Source organism: Papilio xuthus, unplaced genomic scaffold, assembly GCF_000836235.2.
Source record: "Papilio xuthus unplaced genomic scaffold, Pxut_1.1 DF825946.1, whole genome shotgun sequence".
In the NCBI taxonomy this organism is placed as follows: Eukaryota; Metazoa; Arthropoda; class Insecta; order Lepidoptera; family Papilionidae; genus Papilio; species Papilio xuthus.
Window position 1 is genome coordinate 12,385,097 of NW_013532703.1, and position 22,134 is coordinate 12,407,230.

Here is a 22,134-nt window from a genome sequence, read left to right on the forward strand (position 1 = left end):
CTCCACTTAAAACATAATTATTAAGTCTGTTTTGGTCTCAGACACCTACGGTGATACTTATATTTATTATAATTTAAGACAAATAAAAGTCGGTAAATTTTTCTATGGCATTTTATTTCAATTCTCTACTTATTAAAATAAGTTTATAATTACCCCTTCTATCTTAGATTAGGCCTTTTCATGATGTGGCTGACTATTTCATTGAATGGCATTATTTTATCAAATTGATTATGCAGGAAAGTTACATCAATTTGATTCCACCGTTGTATAATATGTGTAAAGCTAATCGCTTCAGGTACTGCATGAATGGCCAAAAATAGTTAAACTTCATATTGATTTCGATTAAAATGAGTATTCTACAATCAAAGATGAAGTGAAGTAAAATGCCACTAAAACAGAAAAGCATCGGAATTTAACGAAAGTCTAGTCAGCAACTTTTTAATGTACACAAACCCTATATTATCAACATTATATCGCCAACGATGATTGCCATATCAAACGTCAAACGTTGATGTAAATTCATCTGATAGGACAATTTCTAAAAAGTTATAACCTTTCGATTAAGGATCGGTCACATTATCAAATGACTAATTTTAAAACCAAACAATAAAGCAAACGTTGCTATTATGAACATTAATTACAATTCATGTACAAAATTAATTTGATGTGATTAAGAAAACGAAACTAAGACCAATTTCGGTCGCTCTATAAATTATGGTCTAAATCTTATTGAGCCAACTTGGAGCCCCACCGTGAGCGAATTTCGAGGTCGGACCTCGGTCGAATCAGATTGATTTTACCAATGCGACTTATTACTTTAAATTATACCTAATTAGGTAATTTGTTACTTCTGGTTACCGGTTACTTTCTATGGTTAGTAATGTTTTTTTACTGATGGTAACCCTATAGCGATAAAAAACGGCTTTAAATAAATATTAGTGAAGTAGTGAAATGTAAATAAAAATAGATTATGAAATGTAATAGATCATTTGCCCTTTTACAAGTTAAGTGAATAAATATCTATTGAATTTTAGTATTATATTTTTTACGATTGTATTCCCCATTTTATCTAGTAGGTAAATGTACCCGTTCAAGTGTTTCATGGATTAATATTACGGACTTCCAAAAAAGGCAATATTTATTTCAAAAGATGGGATAGTTTAGTAGACGTTGCTTAATCCTCGTATTTATTATTCCATGGAATGTAATTCTCTAATTATATTTTTTGCAATAAAAAGGAGATTTTTTTCAATATGTAAATAACGGATATTACGCATTTGCTTTAATTTTAATAGCTGGCCACATTGGTTATCTTTTTCCATTTCACGTCAGACTTGCAGGCAGTGGCAATATGGCTGTAGCTTTCGAGTTTCGCTGGTAGTGCGCGGTACTCACATCATTTCAAGTATAGAGTAGAGTATTTCTGACGCCTCTAAAGTTTCATTTTTAATTTTTTAGTGGTTATTATTTCCGATTTCATTGTTTTAACCTAAGTTTTTAAGAAAAAAATTTGGTTTTTCATTTTCGTCGTCACCAGAATTCATGCGACGACAAAATGGCGTCGCTTGACAAGATTTTACTGCAAAACATTTTTTTCAATTTTATTGTCTTTTCATAGAAATATGTTTAAAATCTTGTAATTAGTGTTTTCTAATTGATTTTTGCAAATGAATAATCTAGTTTTTCATTATTTTAACCGTAATATATTTAAAAGGCCGTGTATTCTTTAATTTTTCTGCAAAATGCTCCTGGTAAGTGTTTTTAAAGCTTTTTTCACTATTGTTTATGTGGATTATTTTATATTTTTCGTGTTTTTAAGCTTACAATTAATGTAGAATGTTCTAGAAGCCATGGGTGTGGTCATAAATTTACTTGGATTTTTGAGACGTAATTTGAAATAAATCGTTTTCTAGGATTGTTTACGATATATTTTGGTGTTTTCATGTATTAAAAAGTCAATGTTTTCCTAAATAAAGCGTTTCCAATCGTTCTTTGTTACGTAATCTTTACATTGTGACCAGTGAAACTTATTTTGGAAAAGGGCTCTTTTTTGCAATTTAACTTTGAAAATAGGTCTCACTACATAGTGCCTGTTGATATTTATGCCTTTGAGGTTATGTTTTACTCCTTTACTTAATATTGGTAATGTTAAATGGTTCATTTTGTGAATTTGCCCTGCTTTACTTTTATGTAAAAAAGAGGGGTGCTGGAAAAGGTTTCACTTACTTTTCTTCAAATATTCCTTACTTTGGAGGTTATGAAATGTATATTAAAATATATTAAGTTTCTCCTATAATTTTGGAAGGCATTTCATGCTGTTTTGGTATACAGTCAATTATATTTACTGTTTCCTTCAAATTTTTTGGATTATTATTAAAAAATATTGTATTTATTTTCACATAAACAAATAATGTTCCGAGCAAAGTCTTTAGTTTATTATGATTTAGCATTTTGATGCATATTGAAAAAAATTGCTTTTTGTCCACAAAATACATTGGAATGTTTATTAGTAAAAAGGTGGTGATTCAGCTGTCAAAATTCAAATTCCTTGGATTCACTCTATAATTTAACCGTTCCTGTTAAATAATCATCATTTTAATTACTACATATGTGGCAATTATAATTAGATAGCTCAATTATTAATATTAATTATATTGTTGTTAAATTAAATGTATGTTGTTACAGACGGGTTCTATGAACGAATCAGGGAGTGATTCTATGAGTGACAAAGGTGATAGAAGTGACTCCAGTGCATCAGGTTCTGGAAGCGAAAGGTTTGTTTTAACTGTTTTGATTATATTCCTACATAATATTGTGGATTGATTTAATTATTGTCACAGTGATAGTGGATCCAGTTCTGGTTCAGGATCAGCCTCTGGTGGTAGATCTGCTTCAGAAAAGTCTTCCAATGCAGATCATTCTCATCACAGTGATGATACTAAGTCACCACCAAAACGTGGCAATCAGAATTCTTCAAAATCAGACCACCACACAGACAAAGATTCATCGAGTGAAGATATTATAAAACGGAAATCAAGGAGCAACCATGGAAAAGTTAAATCTGACCTCTGGGAAGATAACCCTGACATTTATGGCATCAGAAGATCTGCAAGATCCAGGAAAGAACCAGATAGGTTAAATGTAGCTGTGGATAGTGATTCTAGTGAAAAAGGAAGGAGTCATAACAGAAAAAGTAGAAAAAAAAGGTGATACTACTTGTAAAATTTAATAAAATTATTTTACACAGTTGCATAGATTTTATTTATTTGTGATATTTATTTTCTCTTAGTGATTCATGGAACTCCGACACATCTGATAGTGACAGCGATATGAAGGGTTCCCCACCACCCCCTTCAAAACGACCAGGCCAAAGAAGTGTACCTCTAAGAAAAAAGAAGCCAGCAAGAAGAAGAAGGTTCTCTAGTGATGAAGATGAAAGCTCAGAATTATCAGATGAGGATACAAAGAGGTAAATTAGTTATTTTTGATTCAATTTACTGTGTCTCTTTCATCATATAAATATTTAAATTTGCCTCAACACCTTTAACTCAATAGAACAGCCACAAGGAGGACAGGTGCAGCAATTAGTTATAAGGAGGCTAGTGATGAACAAACAGACTCTTCTGATCTTCTAGAAGTTGAGGGTGGCGAGGGGGAAGAAGGAGAGCCTGAACCTGAAGAGCACAGTGAAACTATTGAGCGGGTGCTTGGTCACCGACGAGGAAAGAAAGGAGGTAATGTCAATTTGTGTAATGTATTAAATTAGACTGAATGATCTTCCATGGGTGTTTCTTTTGCAACTTAGAATGGTTTTATATAAGTTATCCTTTCAGCCTTATCCTTTTCTTTTACTGTAGTATTTTAGTTAGTATTTCATGAAAGTCAAGGTCACCTTCACTTGTTTAACTATGCAAGTTAACACACACATCTTTTAACTTAGGATTATTAACTGTAACTGCTCTTACAAAAAGCTTTAAAAAATAAAATTAAATATTTTACTACTTATTTACTCTAATGCTTCACTTATACTATAGCTACAAGTTTCCAATATCCAAATTAATTTGACATAGTTGCATTTTGGTGCAAATACGTTGTTAACTTTTAGCTAATGTCTTCTTCTCGTTGTGCAGTCACTGGGAATGTGACTACAGTTTATTATATAGAAGAGAATGGAGACCTTAATGAGGATTGCAATCCTGAGGATGAAGAGTCAACTGAACCCCAGTACCTGATTAAGTGGAAGGGATGGTCTCATATCCACAATACTTGGGAATCTGAAAAAACCCTCAATGAACAAAAAGTAAAAGGACTTAAAAAATTAGAAAATTATATCAAAAAGGAAGCTGACTTATCTTGGTGGAGACAACGGGCCGGTCCAGAGGATATTGATTACTTTGAATGCCAGAGTGAACTACAGCAAGAACTAATTAAGACCTACAATAATGTAGAGAGAATAATCGGTAATTATAATAAAATCACAATTAAATTCTTTTATTCATTCTGTCAATTTTAATATTAATTACCCCCTTTTCTAAATAAAAAGACAGCAAGCAAGATAATAGTTATTACAGAATATTTTTCTTTTATATTGATTACAAATAAAATTGCAGCTGAACAAACTAGGGAGTTAGAAGGCGGTGGAACAGCCCGTGAATATTTTTGTAAGTGGGAGTCATTGCCATATGCGGATGCTACATGGGAAGATTCAGCTTTAATAGAGAGGCGGTGGCCTGCTGAGGTGGAACACTTTAAGCACAGAGAGGCTGCTAAAACTACACCTTCTAGACATTGTCCAGTTTTAAGAAGAAGACCTAAGTTTCATCAAATCAAAGAACAACCAGAATATATGGGTAAAGATAAGGTACAATGAAAATAAAATGTTTTTTATGAAATTATATTTTAATGCTTGTTTTATTGTTAATAACATCAAGTATTCACAAAAATTGATATGTTACTTTCGAATATAATAGTTAATTTTGTTTTTTTTTTCAGACATATGTGCTACGAGATTATCAAATGGATGGGTTGAACTGGCTAGTACATTCCTGGTGTAAAGACAATTCCGTTATTCTTGCCGATGAAATGGGTTTAGGTAAAACAATACAGGTGATTATTATACATTTTGTTAAAGAAATAGGAACATAAAAATAATTATTATAAGTTGTTTATCTTGTATGCTCATTTTTGTGTTACCAACGGGATAGTTTGATTACCAATGGGAAAGTTCCAACTTTCAACTTGCAAATGATTGGCTTTGTCTAAATAAAGTTGTGGTGCTCAAAATCTATGATAAAACAATTTGTATTGTTCAGTGTTGAAATGATATTAACCTCATTATTTTAAACTGGTCTTAATATGATATAAAGATTAGGTTTTTATTTAAATATTGGCTAAGTAATAAAGTTACTTACATGTGGTGACTTTGGTATTAATTTTGTTTATTTTTTGTAGACAATATGTTTCCTATACTATCTGTTTAAATCTCAACAACTTTACGGACCATTCCTATGCGTGGTGCCATTGAGTACGATGACTGCGTGGCAAAGAGAGTTTGAACAGTGGGCACCTGATATAAATGTCGTCACATACATTGGTGACGTTGTTAGCAGAAATATTGTAAGTTTCTTTCACTTTCTATATAAATTTGGTTATTTCCATTTTGTTCCTTAGGTCTAGATTTATGTGATCTTGGTTAAAAATATTACTTATGTAGGGTGATGATTAAACAAAGTGACTCTTAGTCTGAAAAATTTACACAACGGGACCAAGTAACAATTTTGAATAGTATGGATTTGTCTAATTGAAGTTTATAACTCAATACCGTAACTTATATAACAAAAAATTGTTTTTTACTAATTGTGGAATTAAAAAAAAATCTTCTCTTGCAGATCAGGCAATTTGAATGGAGTTTTGCAAGTTCGAAGAGACTAAAGTTCAATGCAATTCTTACCACCTATGAGATTTTACTCAAAGATCGACAATTTTTAAAATCCTACAGTTGGGCGTGCTTGTTGGTTGATGAAGCGCATAGACTGAAAAATGATGATTCCTTATTATACAAAGCTTTAAAAGAATTTGATACTAATCACAGGTTATTAGTGACTGGTACACCTTTGCAAAATTCACTCAAAGAATTATGGGCTCTTCTACATTTTATTATGCCATACAAGTAAGTAATGTAATATTATTTTTTTTGGATTTAATATGATAAATCTGAATCACTTATCTGGTAATTTATAAAAATTTAATAAGAATTTTAATCTTGAAAAATTAAACTTGAATAGAACATGAATTATGATATGTGTTGTGCGATTTATGTGTTACATTCAACTATGATACACATGTTATCTATAAAAGCTGCATTAAATTGCAAAAATGTAATATTTATAATCATATTATGACGTAAGTATTTGTTCCGCCTTGCATGTAGGTGATAATTACTACTTAGTGCGATCTACTTCGTATGATATTGCCTTCCTTCACTTCTTGTTTTCAGAATGACAAAAGCTTCTTCAAGCTGAAAATGAAATAAAATTACATAACTTGTCAGGTTCAGTAAAAAATTTGTTAATTTTTTCGTAGATTTGAATCATGGGAAGAATTTGAGAAAGATCATGAGGATGCAGCCACAAAGGGCTATGAAAAACTGCACAAGCAGTTGGAGCCATTTATAATACGTAGGCAGAAAAAAGATGTCGAGAAGTCTTTGCCTGCGAAGGTTGAGCAAATATTGCGAGTCGAAATGACTTCTATTCAAAAACAATATTACAAATGGATTCTCACAAAAAATTACAGCGCATTACGCAAAGGAGTTAAAGGTTCAATTAATACCTTTATAAATATTGTGATTGAACTTAAAAAATGCTGTAATCATGCACTTTTAACTAAGCCGGAAGATTTTGAATCTCGAGCATCGCTTGCGACTACAGATGCTGTGGAAGTAAGTATTTTTGGTAATGGTGCAGGTTTATGCAAATATATATATCTAGTAAACATATTAAATTGTTCTTCTGTAAGGATAAAACACATATTTTTTTTCTAGAAACTGCTACGAGGTTCCGGAAAGCTGCTATTATTGGACAAATTATTATGCCGGCTTAAAGAGACTGGGCACAGAGTTCTTATTTTCTCTCAAATGGTCAGAATGTTGGACATCTTAGCTGAGTACTTACAACGTAGGCATTTCCCGTTCCAACGTTTGGACGGTAGTATAAAGGGTGAACTGAGAAAGCAAGCACTGGACCACTTCAATGCTGAAGGGTCGCAAGATTTCTGCTTTTTGCTGTCAACGCGCGCTGGAGGTCTTGGCATCAACTTGGCCACGGCCGACACTGTCATCATCTTCGACTCTGATTGGAATCCACAAAATGACCTGCAAGCTCAAGCACGTGCTCATCGTATTGGGCAGAAAAATCAGGTAAATTGCTTTATACAGAGTAAAAAAAATCGGAAAATTTCGGTTTTGAAAATGAAAAAATGAGTAATAATTTATTGTATTATTTGTAGGTTAATATCTATCGGCTTGTGACAGCTAGGTCTGTCGAAGAGGATATTGTAGAGAGAGCCAAAAGAAAGATGGTTTTGGATCATCTCGTGATCCAAAGAATGGACACAACTGGCAGGACTGTACTTAATAAACGGGATGCATCCGGCACATCGGGAAACAATCCTTTTAACAAAGAAGATTTAAATGCAATATTAAAGTTTGGAGCAGAAGAATTGTTTAAAGATGATGACGAAAATGATGAGGAACCTGTCGTAAGTATAATAATTAGCAAGAATAGAAAACTGTTAAAACTTATTGAAATTTATAGCATGTTTTAATATTTTTAGTGTGATATTGATGAAATTCTACAACGAGCTGAGACTCGCGATGAAGGCCCAGCCATGGTTGGAGACGAACTGCTGTCTGCATTTAAAGTGGCTAGCTTTGCTTTTGATGAAGAGAAGGCTGTTATGGAAGTGAAGAAGGAGAATTCGGAGGAGGATACTAAAGATTGGGTAAGCTAAGTTCTTGTACTGAAAGACTGGTTTAATTACATAATAAAAAATTGAATTATATAAAGCAATGTTTTTTTTTTTGTAGGATGATATAATTCCAGAAAATGTTCGAAAGAACATTGCTGAACAAGAAAAAAATAAAGAAATGGAAGACCTTTATCTACCTCCGAGAAGAAAAAATATGCAATCAAATAGTGCGGAAAGTAGTAAGTATTCATTTAAACGAACTAAAATTAAACCATTTTAATACAAGATAAAATGCTAAAGGCCATAGATTAAACACTTTGTAGGCATATGTAGCCAACTATTAGCAATATTTATATAATTTGTATTGCTTTTGTAGGAGAGGGGCGAAAGCGTCGCGGGCGCGGTTCGGGCGAACGCGAGGGAGAAGGTGAGGGCGAGGGCGAGGGAGACGACAGCGAGGTGTCGGAGGGTGAGGCCAGCGCTGACGACGACCGACCCCGCAAACGCGGACGCCCGCCCGCCTCGCATAGGGAGAAGATTAAAGGATTCACTGATCAAGAGGTAATTATTTATAATAAAGTTTTAGGTCAATTCAATCTTTACACATAAAATTGTGTTCAGAGCAGCGATTCAAAGATGATCTCCGACCCGCCAAGATGTTTGAAAATACAATAGATTGTGTAATGTTATTCAATAAATACCACATTGCATTTTTTCTATTCGCACGTCGAAAATTGTTTTTAAATTTAATGTTATTCACTATTAAATATCTATATTTTTGTTTTATGTATGCAAAATTATAATGGTGGAAGGGGATAGATTTGAATTTTTAGTGTGCTGTGCCATTAAATTTTACAATGTCGTGATCTTTAACAATTTTGGTGTACAATTTTTGAGGCTTTACTTAAGATGAATCTCTTTTTAGATCCGGAGGTTTGTTAAGAGTTACAAGAAGTTTTCTGCGCCGTTGAAGCACCTCGACAGTATAGCTTGCGATGCTGAACTTCAAGAGAAGCCCCTCGCTGAACTTAAAAAGCTCGGCGAGATTCTCCAGGAGCGGTGTAAAGCTGTGCTCAATGATACTACAGAAACTGCTAGTATGTTTACAATGAATTGTTTTGAAATTGTAAAATGTATGAGCATATAAATAAAATATCCATATACTAAAATTGTGCATTTCTAGATGAACAAAGTAATGGCCGCAAAAATACTAGAAAAACCTTTAAGCTTGGAGGTGTTCCTGTCAATGCCAAGACGATGGCGGCTTGCCAAGATGAATTGGCACCTTTAGATGAATTCTTGCCCGAAACAAAGGAGGAGAGACTCAAATGGCAATTAGATTTCAGGTGGGGAAAATATTTTGAGACTTGTAAAGAAAAAAGTGTTACCGCTTTGCATTTACACATATATTAATATATAATGCATAGCAAATGTTCCTAATTAATTATTATTATTCTAGGACAAGGCCTGCAAATTTCGATGTAGATTGGACTGTAGGAGATGATTCAAAGCTTCTTGCTGGAATATACCAATATGGTATGGGATCATGGGAGGCTATCAAAATGGATTCATCATTTGAAATTGGTGATAAAATTTTAACCAATGAAGACAAAAAACCTCAAGCAAAACATTTACAGTCCAGAGCTGAATATCTGCTAAAATTAATTAAGAAGTTATTAGATCAGAAAAATGGGAAGCAAAAGCAGAGGAAGCCAAGGGGAAAAAGAGGAAACAAGGAACCAGTCACTAAAGATATTGTGGAAGAGGATGGCACGTCAGGAGATGATAACAAGAAAAATAAAAATGCGAAAAACGATAAATCGGAAAAGGTATGTTCATATTTTTATTAACTTAATTTTAAAACTGCTTATACCTTTTGTGTAATACAATGTGTAATTGAAAGTTTACTAAAAAAAGTCTTTCTATTGAACAGAGCAAATCTAAATTGGAAGAAATTGCAATGCATGATGAAGCTTTAAATGATAGAAAAGATAAAGATAAGAAACGCACAAAGAAAGAAGGCAGAGATCGGACAAAGGGTGACAAAGTGAAAAGTCGGAAGAAACCAGCGGGACCCATGCATTTTACAGCCAACAATGAACCCAGGGCATTGGAAGTTTTGGGGGACCTTGATCCATCAGTATTTGAAGAGGTAAGAATTTGTTAAAAACTAGGTTACTCAATATTGCCTAAACAATTTTTTCATACATTTTTTATTTTTTATGATATAAAAATTTGGTTGCAGTGTAAAGAAAAAATGAGACCAGTAAAAAAAGCTTTGAGAGCTCTCGATAATCCTGATCAGACACTATCTGAATCTGAACAAGTATCAAGAACACGATCTTGTTTAGCTCAAATCGGAAGCCAAATAGATATATGCTTAGATGAATACCCAGACCCTGAGAAGAAAGTGGAATGGAGAAGTAATCTCTGGTATTTCGTGTCGAAATTTACGAATTTTGACGCAAAACAATTGTATAGGTTATACAAGTATGGTCTAAAAAAACCTATTGATGGGCCAAAACGTAAAGATGGAAAACACAAGGAAAACTTAAAAGTGAGTTCATTTTATTACTTTATTCTATTTGTATCTAAATAAAAGACTTATTTTTAGACATAGAATCCTTGAATAATCTTTTAGAGGATATATACGAGAATTTTTAATTATGGACATATTTTTAAAGCAGGACGGACACATTAACGCAGGATTTTAAAAAAATAATTTGCTTAAAAAATGTCTTATGAATCACTCGTGGATCCAAAAAATAAAAATTATCTAAGCCTTTCTATTATTATTAACGCTATCTATTTTTCAGGGTGGTAAAAATAATCTCATTTCTAATAACCATATAAACAAGTCATTTAAAAAGGATGCTAAGCCAGATTCTTCAAATAACAGAAAAGAAAAGAGACCAAAAACAGATAAAGACAACAAACCTGATAAAAGTAATGATAAAACTCCTCATACATCTGGAGTTAAAAGAAAATTAGAGGAAGGTGAATGTGATCCTGAGCCAAATGAAAATAAACGTCATGAAAGGTAATTTTCCACTATGTAAATGTCATGCATGTTCATTGCCATTTTCATTCTATTTTAACTTCCACTGACATTTTTCCATAAGCTCATCAATATTGCATCTTCCATACCCAGACATAAAGACAGAGATCGCAAGAATAAAGATAGCAGCCTGAAACGAGACGATTTGATCGGCAGAGATCGAGGCAGACCGGAGCGTGAGAGGGACCGCGACCGGGAGCGAGATCGAGACAGGGATAGGGACAGAGAGCGGGAGCGCGACCGGGAGAGAGACCGAGACCGGGACCGAGAGCGAGAGCGTTCCCGTACCCGTCGCGACAGCGGAGGCCTGGGACAGGCGCGAGTGCGGCCGCCGTACGGTCTGCCGCATCCGCACTCGGAGCACCAGCTGCACCCCGCGTGGACTCCGCCTGCCTACCCTGGACCCAGGCAGTACCGCGGCGATAGAAACACACGCCCTCACGACAAGAGACGGTAACTATTTACAGCAACATATAAAACTATAAAAATCAATTATTATCAGTTGATAATGTACATTTTTTTGTCACAAGATTTCCCACTGGTTATACCGCCATGGCAGGCCCGTACGCCGGGTACTACGACGGGAGTACGATGCCGGGTGGAATGGGTTTTCCTCCGGTGCGGCCGTATCCCGACGATTGGCGGAGCTACCCCCAGCCCGAGTACGCGTACGATGAGCGCGACTACGAGCGGGAGGTGTACAGGAGGGACTACGACCGACGGGCACCACCCACCTAGTACATGGAACTATATGACCTCTACAGAGGCTCCTTGTAAATATCAAATAAATTATATTGTAAATAAATAATAAATAGGGGATCTCCTTCCATGGACACAAGTTAAAAGTGTAAATGTACAGTGTAAGTGACAACATAGTGCTGTGGACATTCTCTATGTGATAAGTGAAATGAATTGGATAAAACTTTAAAATTTTACTCGTATGTACGACGACTGTGTTTATTAAGTGAGACTGTATAGTAAATTTATTTATTTACCGAGTCTGTCAAATATTGTTTGTGTATAAATTTTGCTGATTACCATTAATTTTTATATTTGTTCCAATTTTGTTGCCTGTTTACAGGTGTAAAACGATTTTTATTTTTGGTATCATAGTTTGTTATGGTGTATTTTAATGAATTGCCACAATTTCAACACTAGCTATTTAATTTGACATGAATGCAGGTGATATACTTAGGTCATAGTTAATGTACAAAAATTAGTATTTGTTAGTAGACTTCATATATCTTAAATCATGTACAATTGAGAACATCTTGTATAGCTAGTTGGAAGGGAGAGGGGATTTGTCATTGCATTTTAGCAGTGTATATGAGAGAATGGTGTTTGATTTGTACTGTTAATTTCTCAATATGTGCATTTCTGAGTCCTGATAGGACTCACACAGTGTCCTATTTTTATACATTATGTAAAAGTCTTATTCTCTATTACATGCAATTGATTGTAATAAAGAGTGGAAGCGTCTTTATGGTATTAACCATGATAATAAACATATAAAAATTTTAATCAAGTGTATTTATTGTGTGAATCCTTTAAAAATATTGTAAAGTATGTATGAATTAAAAAATGGTGAAATATTGAGTGTTTCGTTATCCTCATCTAAACTTTAATATATCATCTAAAAATAAAACAGTTTGTGATTGCATCAGTCATTTCCCATTTTAATCAGATTAGATCAAATTTCGCAGTTTTTTTTTGCAGCAGCACCATAAAAAGAGATGTAAATAAATATTTGCTATTAAAATTGCGCAGGCGCAGTCTAAAACTATAAAAAACAGACGGTTGGGATTACGTCCTTTGCAAAGCAGAATATCAGGTTTAGGAAATAAATCACCAAAAAGTTATTATTTTGGTCTTAGCCAATATTAAGTCAAATCCTCACTCCATGGGCCTAACTGGGACACCTAGGTGCGATTTATAATTGGACATCATTGTCTAGCATAAATTCTGCATATAAGCATAAGATCCTGGTGAAAGTTAATTCTTGTGCTGTATTTTATAAAATCTTAAAAAAAATGCAAATAATAAAAATAAAATTAATACTTCCTTCTTAATAGAAGCCACATTAAAAAAGCGATAAGAAAGTTTCTACATCAAAGTTCCTCTCTGTATTAAAAAAAAAAACTAATTTCCTGCCTATTTTCCACGCAATACCTTAAGACTGGTAGGTAACTATATAACTAATATACGTACTCATAAAAAAAATTGTTAAGGTCATACATAAGGGTGGATCGAAGTAACTGCAAATAATTACTTGGTACTTTTGGAGTGGCAGACTTGAGAGTGCGGATTTATCACATTAACCCCATTGAAACGTAATGCGCATGTTCGCACCGACGTCATTCAGCAAGAAAGGTATACAGCTCGATTAAACGCGGCCAGTTCATTGTTAGGGAATTGAGACGTGTTCAGGACAGATTAAAATTATTCTGTGTATATTATAAATTACAATGATATAATCAGTTTCAGTGAGTGATTTCGTCAACAGGCGGTAAGTCTCAAAATGTCTTATTTTCTTCTGTTCAACAAAGTGTATACTAATTAGATTAATTTGAAATGCGTCACAGGTAATATTGATTATGTCTCGAGATGTTAACTTTTCTATCAAATATTCATATGCTCATCTTATGTCTTAACTAAGCGATTCCTATTTGGTGTATATTGTATTTGATACCTTTATTGAACAGTCAGTTTTAAATACAAAATTAGATTTTAATTAAATACAAATTGGGTAATTATTAATATGTATTATTTTGGGTTTCAGTTTATAATAATAATATTTTTGTAACTCCGAACTAAACTTTTACTTTTAATTCTTGTTTTTATGACCTTACATATTATAAAAAAAAACATTGTATATCTACAGATAACAGATCAGTGGAAGGATCGCATGGGAGGAACCATGTGTCGCTGGATTTAGCCGGAACATGTTAATCACCAGAGTGACGCTGTTTCACGTATTATTGGCGACTGCATTTGGTTGCTATCTCTTTCCCAGTGGTAAGAATACATTTTGAGTATATGCAGCTGCATTGGTATTGGACAACGACCTTAAAGATGTAATTTGTACGGCATCAGACGTGCCTGACCCGTGTCGTGGCGTATCGTGCGGTCCGGGAGAGACGTGTCGTCCGTCATCGGACGGGCGTTCGTACCACTGCGAGTGCCCCGCGTCGTGCCCCAGCTACGGTGATCACGAGGGTGCGCGCCCGCTCTGCGCAAGCGATGCCCGCGACTACCCTGGCGATTGCGAGATGCGACGCGCCGCATGTCAAACCAACAGTAACATCACGTTCATGTACTACGGTAAATGTGGTAAGTGTACAGTATATACAACTTCTTTCTGTTTTACTTTCATTGAAGCTTTTAACCTACGGCTAATAAATTCAAATTCGCATCTCTTGTTTGTTCCAGATCCTTGCGCAGGTGTAACTTGCCCCGAACCCGAGGTGTGCCAATTAGACGAGCGACGGCAGCCGGTGTGCCGCTGCGCTGAACCCTGCCCGCTGGAGTTCTCGCCAGTGTGCGCTTCCGACGGCAAGACATACTCCAACGAGTGCCAAATGCACCGCGAGTCCTGCCGCGCCAGGAAACAGCTGAGAGTCATCTTCAAAGGACAGTGCAGTTCCGGTTAGTTTAAAGACTTTTATTTGACTGTACTTACAATGTGCCTGACAGTAGGATACCTCGCAACGTGGGAAAAAAATCGATATTAATCGACATCAATTTAGTAGTTTTTTACTTCTACAACACGTTATTAATCAGGCGTGAACCCGTGCTCTGCGGTGGAGTGCCGGCACGGGGCAGAATGCCGCGTGGAGGAGGGCGGCGCGGTATGCGCGTGCGCGGCGTGCGAGCCCGTGCTGCGGCCCGTATGTGGCTCGGACGGGCGCACTCACAATAGCGACTGCGAACTGAGGCGCGCAGCCTGCCAGCTGGGCCGGGATATCAAGCTGCTGCACGCCGGGGCTTGCGGTAACACGCTCATATTTATACGAATATTATTACTTATTTATTCTGTCACAGTAGCTGCCGATCGCTCTATGTTCCACTTATACTGTTTGAGGTCTATTCGCCATCATATCACCATGTAATATTTTTATTTTTAAACGATGAGATAAAACTTTTTGTTGCTGTGGCTGTGTGCAGGTTCTAGCGGGGTGTGCGCGGGGCGCGTGTGCCCGCACGGTGGCGAGTGCGTGGGAGCAGGCGGTGGTGCGCGCGGGGAATGCCGTTGTCCGCGCTGCTCTGCTGAGTTCGCGCCCGTCTGCGGCTCCGACGGCATCTCCTATGGCAACCGCTGCACGCTGCAGCTTGAGGCCTGCCGGCACCGCAGGGACGTCAAAGTACTCTATGACGGACCCTGCAGTATGTAACGAAAACTATTATTATACTATTTGTGTTAACTGCTGATCTAATCTAAACAATACAAATACTTTATTAGAGTTGGGGACAAGTAATCAAACTGAATTTATACTTTTTGTAGACGGCTGTGAAAATAAGAAATGTGAACATTACGCAGTCTGTGAAAGCGACGGTGTTTCTGAGGCCAGTTGTGTGTGTCCGAAGCACTGCGAAGAAGGCACAGTAAGTAAAGATTTGTGCATTGCTTTGTAACGATTCTACTTTTAATCAATTGGTTCGATTTTCCATCAATAATCTATTATTGTCATCATAAAAGGAAACAGAAGAAGCGTGCGGCAGCGACAACCAAACTTACAGCAGTGTGTGCGCGCTCCGCGATGTCGCGTGCCGGGAGAAGAGGCACCTACATGTTAAGCACATGGGCTCTTGTGGTAAATATGCCTATCTAATGTCACATAGTTTCAATTGAACCTAACAGAGATACGTAGTTGTCACAAACTTTGAAATACATTACTAAGAAGCTTCACGAAGAAGTTTTGTTTAGTGCTCTTTTTTATTACAGAGAACGAGTCATATCTCATGTAGCAAAGTAGAGATCGAAACCTATTTGTGTGGGACGAATCTTTTGCTTTCCTAACAATTTCAACAAAAGTTCATCTCTGAAACCTCTTATTTTGATAGAGTCGTGTGCTGAGGTGAAGTGTCCGAGCGGCACATTCTGCGCGCGGGGCACGTGCGCATGCAGCCGGTCGTGCGCCGGCGCACCGCACGCCCCTGTGTGCGCGGACAATCTGCACACGTACGCACACGAGTGCGCGCTGCACAACGCAGCGTGCGAGGCACGTGCGCGCGGTGAAGCACCACCCCGACTCGTGCACCACGGGGATTGCGTAGAGAAGGATAATGGTGAAGGTAAATCCTAAGTAGAAAGTTTATTATTTGTCATTCAATAGTGAGCACAATGGAACGAAGGGTTTTTTTTCCAAAGAAGTAAGCATAATGCCATCTACTGTATCTACGAGTATATGTAACTTTTCGAGGCAGGTACAGCTTTTGCCCCTTGCAAGATTTTGTGTCAAGAAATAGATGTCGCTGTAACAAATCGCGAACATAAAATTAAAACACTGAAATGAAATTGAGAAAAAATAATAAATTGGAAAGTAATGTGGCAAAAGATTTCTCAAATAAGTTTTCTAAACCGATAAATATTATACTTAATTTAACAACTTTTAGATTTTTGAGATGATGAGTACTTAATATGATTTGAGAAGATAGTTTGCTTGATAGATTATGGTGGGTACTGTGAAAAAAATTGTAGGTACAAACAAAACAGCGAAGAACGAGTCTAACGATATCCGGAGCGTAGCTGAGGCGGAGAGCGGCGACGATAGCGGGGGCGCCGTGTGCGCGCGCGTGCGGTGCGCGTACGAAGCAACGTGCGCAGTGCAAGCGGGACAACCTCGCTGCGCCTGCCTCTTCGACTGCGCCGCTGCTGCGCCTGCGCCCGTCTGCGCCTCCGACCTGCGGCTCTACCCCACGCTTTGCCACATGAAGCTGGAGGCTTGCCGCCGCCAGGAGGATCTCAGGCTACGTCCCCTAGCTCTCTGCAAGGGATTAGAGGTTACTTCATTTATAAAATAAGAAAATTATTAAACAAGTTGGCAAATATACGAGTAACATAGATTCGAATGAAATTCTATCGATTAAGAGGGATTCTTTATTGAGGAAATAGAATAAGATTAGTTATGATAATTTTGTATTTTGATTACAAGAAACCCATATCAGCAGTTTGCTTATATCTTATTTAACATCATTAAACTTATAAAGATTTAGCGAGCGAAGAAAAACATTTGTAAAATTCTAATCCAAACATGTGCGATTGTTGGGAAATTGTTTTGTTTGCTCTTTCGTTCGCGTAAAGTAACCAAAATGTATTCAAGTTCATAGTCAAAGTACGTGCTCAATCGTTTGTAAATGAGCTTATTGGAAAGAGCTCAATATGAACTTTAATAAAAAGAAATATTTTATAACTCATACGTTAGCAGTAACTGAAATATTGCTTAATTTTTATAACATGTGCCGAGAATTGTGTTGATTTGCCTATTTTGAGAAAAACGCTTGTACTTATCCTTTTTACAGTGCGCAAGGATAGGCCTATTTTCCACTAAACAATTAGTCGCGCGTTATCGCTTATCAATATTTTGCTTAGTTCCGGCCGTGCGGGGACGACGAACCGCTGACGGATGGAGAAGGGCGCGTGCTGGACTGCGGCGGCGGGCCGCGCCGTAAGGATTGCCCCGTCGGGAGCTACTGTCACCACACTGCTAAAGCTGCCACATGCTGCAAAAAAGGTACAGTAAGAAAAGAAAAAAAGATTATTATTTAAAATACAATTGCTACAATTGATGATTTTGATTTTAATTCTTTGTTAATAATTTTATGTTGTTTTAAATTCTACAAAATTCTTTCTTCTGCATATTCGATATATCGTCAGAATTCTGTCGTTTTTTTACAATGTATAAATTGATGTATAGATTAATTTAGACAGATCGGATGGATGGAATGGATTCATTCAAGCGAACGGCAGTAACCGCAGGGAAAACGTTGAAAAATTCGTTTACTTTTTCCAAAATTTTGAGCTTAATGTATTGCCCAAAATTTTGACAAAGAGTGCACGAAGAAACGTTTACGCAGCGTAGTAGAGATGCAAGTTTATCGTCCAGGACTGTACTATTCAAGCTGTCGTTGTTCCGGACAAGACGTGTTGAAGGCTACTTGAGGCAACTCTTATTTTAATATCTCAAAATATTTATGTAGTAAATTTTGAAAGGTGGGTAGAAAATACTTATAATACAATGAGTGTTTTTTTAAGAATTGTTAGGGAAAAGTTTAGTTAGTCATCGTTGCCATCTCTATTTCAATTGGTGGTTGTCCAGAGCTGGGCGTAGGCGATGCAAGATGTTACGTTCAATATGCGAGCCATCGGTCGTCATAAAAAATGGACTGCTTTAACCTCAATTGGTTTATCTAGTATTCAGATTTTTTTTACGAAAAATTCAATTTATTTTGCTAATATTTAAAAATAGAAATTGGGAGGAAAGAGTACACTTACCTACCCTTTCCATATTGGGGCTACGTCTCTGCATAAAGCATTTAAAATCTGCAACAAGCGGCTATTAAATGCTGAACGTGTAATCATGATTTTGTCCCGAGGCGGAGCATTCGCAGCAAAAATACAACGAGAATACAACGCGATGCATTTTCATTGTAAAAATTCACGATGGGAGAGCGCCGCGCCGCGCCGCGCTAAATATATTGCACAACAATAAATTACATGTCAGCACTCACGGCCTTGCATTTTGCCGGACGATCCGGCACTCAACTTGACACATTTAAGAGTATAACTCATTTCCTTAACATTTAAATTCACACCTGCAAAATTCCAACACGGCGATTTAAGCCTGAGAATGTAAGAGGAGCTTTTTTGGAACTTTGATTTATGTGTACCGGTAAATGCTGCTAAAATACTCTACGAATGCTCTACATTCTATTGCATGATGTAATATATTTGATATGTATAAGAGAACAAAAGATAAATAAGCAGAAATTATATATCGTTATCCTTCTTTTTTTATTAATTATGTTAGTAGCTTTTCATTACTTAATGCATATTCTTCACCGCTGTGTCATATACAACCGGGGGGGATCAGGAGATTTTTTAATTTGTGTATTTCTTGTCTCTTATAGTTAGATTAATTTTATTGTGTTTTGTGGCATGTAAACAATGATTTCAGACAAGGCAGTTGCAGAGAAGGAATGCCAGGAGTCGTGGCACGGTTGTTGCGCGGACGGCGTGACAGCAGCGCGCGGGCCGGGCGGCGCCGGGTGCCCCGCGCAGTGCGGCTGCCACAGGCTGGGAGCGGTGGCGGAACGCTGCGACGAAACCGGCCAGTGCATCTGCCGGCCCGGCGTCGGCGGGCACAAGTGCGACCGCTGCGAGCCCGGATACTGGGGACTGCCACGCATCGGAACCCTACATGCTGGCTGTATACGTTAGTCATTTGACTTCTGTTACTACTTTATAATTACAAAAGCAAAAAAAAAATCACATAGCGTTAACAACAAGTTAATGTTTATACTCAGCATGCGGATGCTCCGCTTTCGGCTCCGTCCGCGAAGACTGTGAGCAGATGACGGGGCGGTGCGTGTGCAAGCCCGGTATACAGGGCCAGAAGTGCACCGTCTGTTCCAACCACGAGCACACGTTAGGCCCTAATGGCTGCTTCGATCGTGAGTATTACCATAATATTTCGATTTATATTCACTTCGCTCAAGTTAACAATTCGATGAAATCTGCTATTTTATACTGATTTTATTACTTTAGCTGAATCGACTCAACTGCCGGCGACGAATTGCGAGCTACTAACTTGCTACTTCGGCGCATATTGCGTGGTACGAAGCGGGCTGGTGACATGCGAGTGCGCCGCGCCCGAGTGCCCGGCCGGCGAGGGACCCGCCGTGTGTGGCAGCGACGGACGCAGCTACGTGTCAGCGTGTCACCTGCGCGCGCACGCTTGCCGCACGCAGGCCGACGTCGTGGTGCAGGCGTTCGGCGCGTGCGGCGAGGGAACGCCCCATGTGCGGCGAGGTAGTCGCTCCGCCGGTAGCCGCTCGACTCCCACGCATAACATCACCCGCACACTATCACCCAATCCCGACATCCGTATGGATACCAAATATCCGAGCTCGAACTCATTGCAGTACACCGACGCCTCCGTAGACACTAGCGATAGCGGCAAACCCGACAGCCCCGAGCCCGAGTTGTCGTGCGTCGATGTTCTCCCGCCCGCAGGATACCGCTAGTAATCGAACACTAGTCGAAGGTAGAGGCACGAGTAGTAGCTGTAGAGAAACTCTTAAAACTTTTTCATTATTAAAAATCTTTATCGTATCTATTGATTAATTCGCAGATAAGATATATAATTCATATAGGCCCATGTCGGTCAACGACGATTACGAAGATATATGCATGAAAAAGACTACCGAGCATCACCATACGACTTTTTACGATGATTTCGAGGAGCAGTACATAACGAACGAAGTCGACGATTACTATCCGCTGTACGAGGAATATTACGATGGACGGGAAAAGGACGCGTATATTGCGCCATTATTCGACGGGCGGGCTCACATGACGGCGCGCACGAGGCTGCCCGCCAAAAGTTTCGATATATGGGCCGAGGTGTCGGCCGTTTGCGGCGGGGGCGCGTTAATGAGCGCCTCAGGTGTGAGGGATTATTTATGGGTCGGCTTCGTGGAAGACAAGGCGGTATTGCGGTGGGACGCAGGGAACGGCCCTTTGGAATTACGTTCCGGCAAGGTCAGAATGGATGGGAGGTCTAAATTATCTGCGAGGAGATACAAGAAGGACGCGTTGCTAAAGTTGGGAACCGCCGCAGCGAGGGGCTCTACGCACGGACCCATGAGCTCGCTCAACATCGACCCGTATGTCTTTATTGGCCGCGCCCCGGATAATGTTACCCTGTAAGTATACTCACCATATTTAGTGTAAAAGGTTATTACCATTGTTACTCTGGTTACATTTTTGAAAAATATTTACACCGCTTGTAAAGGTTATCTGGTATGAAGATCCCGGGTTTCGTTGGCTGCGTACATCGGTTGCGGATTAGCGGGCGCGACATCATCCCACCCACGCGCGGCATGCCCGTCACCACGCACGGAGTCCGGCCCTGCACTCCACATAACCTTGCGCAACTCGTGTGTCCTTAGCTACTCAAATTAGCTACGATATTAACCAAATACTGAAAATATTACGACCATAAAGAAATATAATATATTTAAGTTAGGGTTAGTGAGATTCGAACTCGTTTTTCACTTTATTAGAATTTAATTTCTTACGTCCTTAATGACATTACCCTCGCTAAAATCGGTTCAGTTTTAGGCTCTAGGCCATTGTAATGGAATTTACATACCCACAAACAAAAAAAAACAAACAAACAAAGGGGGGTTAAACATTACCCTTTTGACAGTCGGTTAAAAGAGCGTTTGAACTTTTTAAATTACCAATTCATCATTTCAACTTTTAAGGCACCAAAGTGATATTTGTAATTAATATAGTAAGTAAAACTTCGATAAGTGTTTGAAACATTTTAAATTAATCTTATATAGACTTCTATTTCAAAACAGTTTAAACATATCTTGGAGTAATTTATAAGAGTCAAAAATAGTTTGGTGTTTTATCTTTTGAAATTTGTCAAGTTCTTTGTAAAAATTTTAACATATTATACGACGGCAAAGTAAAAATGGCTTCTTTCATTTGTAATGCCCTCTTTCATTACCTTGAGTAATGTAATGATGGACGAGATAAATTTCTCCGTTCCTGTCAGTTTTCATGGCCGACCCATTATATCCTTATCAACATTTCTCTTTCCTCCTTCCTTTATAATCCTTCTTATCGCTGTCTACTTTATAAAAGCCACGAAATTATTCTGTTATAAGAGCGAGTGAAAGCGACCTATTAAAACTTTTTGAGCTGTCCTTATAAATAAAGGATTAATAAATTTAAAATACCTTGGAGTTGGTAAGTATTTATTTTTTATTTTAACAGCTTTTGTGACCGATATTACGAAAAATGGTTTACCTATTTTTTATAGAATGTTTTTATGATAAAATATGATTTGATCGATAATATACTACGGCAATTTTAT

At 37.7% G+C, this 22,134-nt stretch overlaps 2 protein-coding genes across 8 annotated transcripts; both read left to right on the plus strand.

Annotated features, from left to right (window-relative positions):
• Nucleotides 1-1,333: 1,333 nt before the first annotated feature.
• Nucleotides 1,334-12,551, plus strand: Chd1 (chromodomain-helicase-DNA-binding protein 1). 7 transcript variants are annotated; one of them, XM_013321082.1, is made up of 24 exons: nt 1,334-1,751; nt 2,686-2,774; nt 2,841-3,206; nt 3,290-3,469; nt 3,556-3,734; nt 4,131-4,460; nt 4,611-4,861; nt 4,993-5,106; nt 5,452-5,616; nt 5,889-6,169; nt 6,583-6,940; nt 7,043-7,417; nt 7,507-7,758; nt 7,834-8,001; nt 8,087-8,207; nt 8,345-8,529; nt 8,894-9,065; nt 9,152-9,314; nt 9,428-9,797; nt 9,902-10,120; nt 10,214-10,525; nt 10,785-11,008; nt 11,120-11,479; nt 11,557-12,551. In XM_013321082.1, the coding sequence occupies exons 1-24, from the start codon at nt 1,743-1,745 to the stop codon at nt 11,762-11,764; spliced, it is 5,451 nt and encodes a 1,816-aa protein (XP_013176536.1). In that variant the 5' UTR covers nt 1,334-1,742; the 3' UTR covers nt 11,765-12,551. The 7 variants fall into 7 exon arrangements, with proteins under 7 accessions (XP_013176536.1, XP_013176535.1, XP_013176539.1 ...); XM_013321081.1 differs by lacking the exon at nt 1,334-1,751 and having other exon boundaries at nt 2,674-2,774; XM_013321085.1 differs by lacking the exon at nt 1,334-1,751 and having other exon boundaries at nt 2,674-2,774; nt 11,183-11,479.
• Nucleotides 12,552-13,387: 836 nt separating this feature from the next.
• On the plus strand, nt 13,388-21,518 carry LOC106124942 (agrin). Its single transcript, XM_013321983.1, has 16 exons — nt 13,388-13,532; nt 13,908-14,041; nt 14,120-14,356; nt 14,456-14,671; nt 14,807-15,016; nt 15,191-15,409; nt 15,528-15,628; nt 15,723-15,837; nt 16,088-16,318; nt 16,725-17,026; nt 17,616-17,757; nt 19,201-19,458; nt 19,550-19,696; nt 19,791-20,054; nt 20,377-20,950; nt 21,040-21,518. Exons 2-16 carry the CDS (start codon nt 13,969-13,971, stop codon nt 21,194-21,196), a joined length of 3,246 nt encoding a protein of 1,081 aa, XP_013177437.1. The 5' UTR covers nt 13,388-13,532; nt 13,908-13,968; the 3' UTR covers nt 21,197-21,518.
• The last annotated feature ends 616 nt before the right edge of the window (nt 21,519-22,134 follow it).

What these genes read in the sequence shown, in the direction of transcription:
- Chd1 (XM_013321081.1), top strand. Translation starts at nt 2,674, where the DNA reads ATGTTGTTACAGACGGGTTCTATGAACGAATCAGGGAGTGATTCTATG. An exon ending in GAAAATAAACGTCATGAAAG is followed by an intron (nt 11,009 to 11,119) that starts GTAATTTTCCAC and finishes TTCCATACCCAG; the next exon opens with ACATAAAGACAGAGATCGCA. An exon ending in CGCCCTCACGACAAGAGACG is followed by an intron (nt 11,480 to 11,556) that starts GTAACTATTTAC and finishes TTTTGTCACAAG; the next exon opens with ATTTCCCACTGGTTATACCG.
- LOC106124942 (XM_013321983.1), top strand. Translation starts at nt 13,969, where the DNA reads ATGTTAATCACCAGAGTGACGCTGTTTCACGTATTATTGGCGACTGCA. An exon ending in CATGTACTACGGTAAATGTG is followed by an intron (nt 14,357 to 14,455) that starts GTAAGTGTACAG and finishes TGTTTGTTCCAG; the next exon opens with ATCCTTGCGCAGGTGTAACT. An exon ending in CTCTCTGCAAGGGATTAGAG is followed by an intron (nt 17,027 to 17,615) that starts GTTACTTCATTT and finishes TATTTTGCTTAG; the next exon opens with TTCCGGCCGTGCGGGGACGA.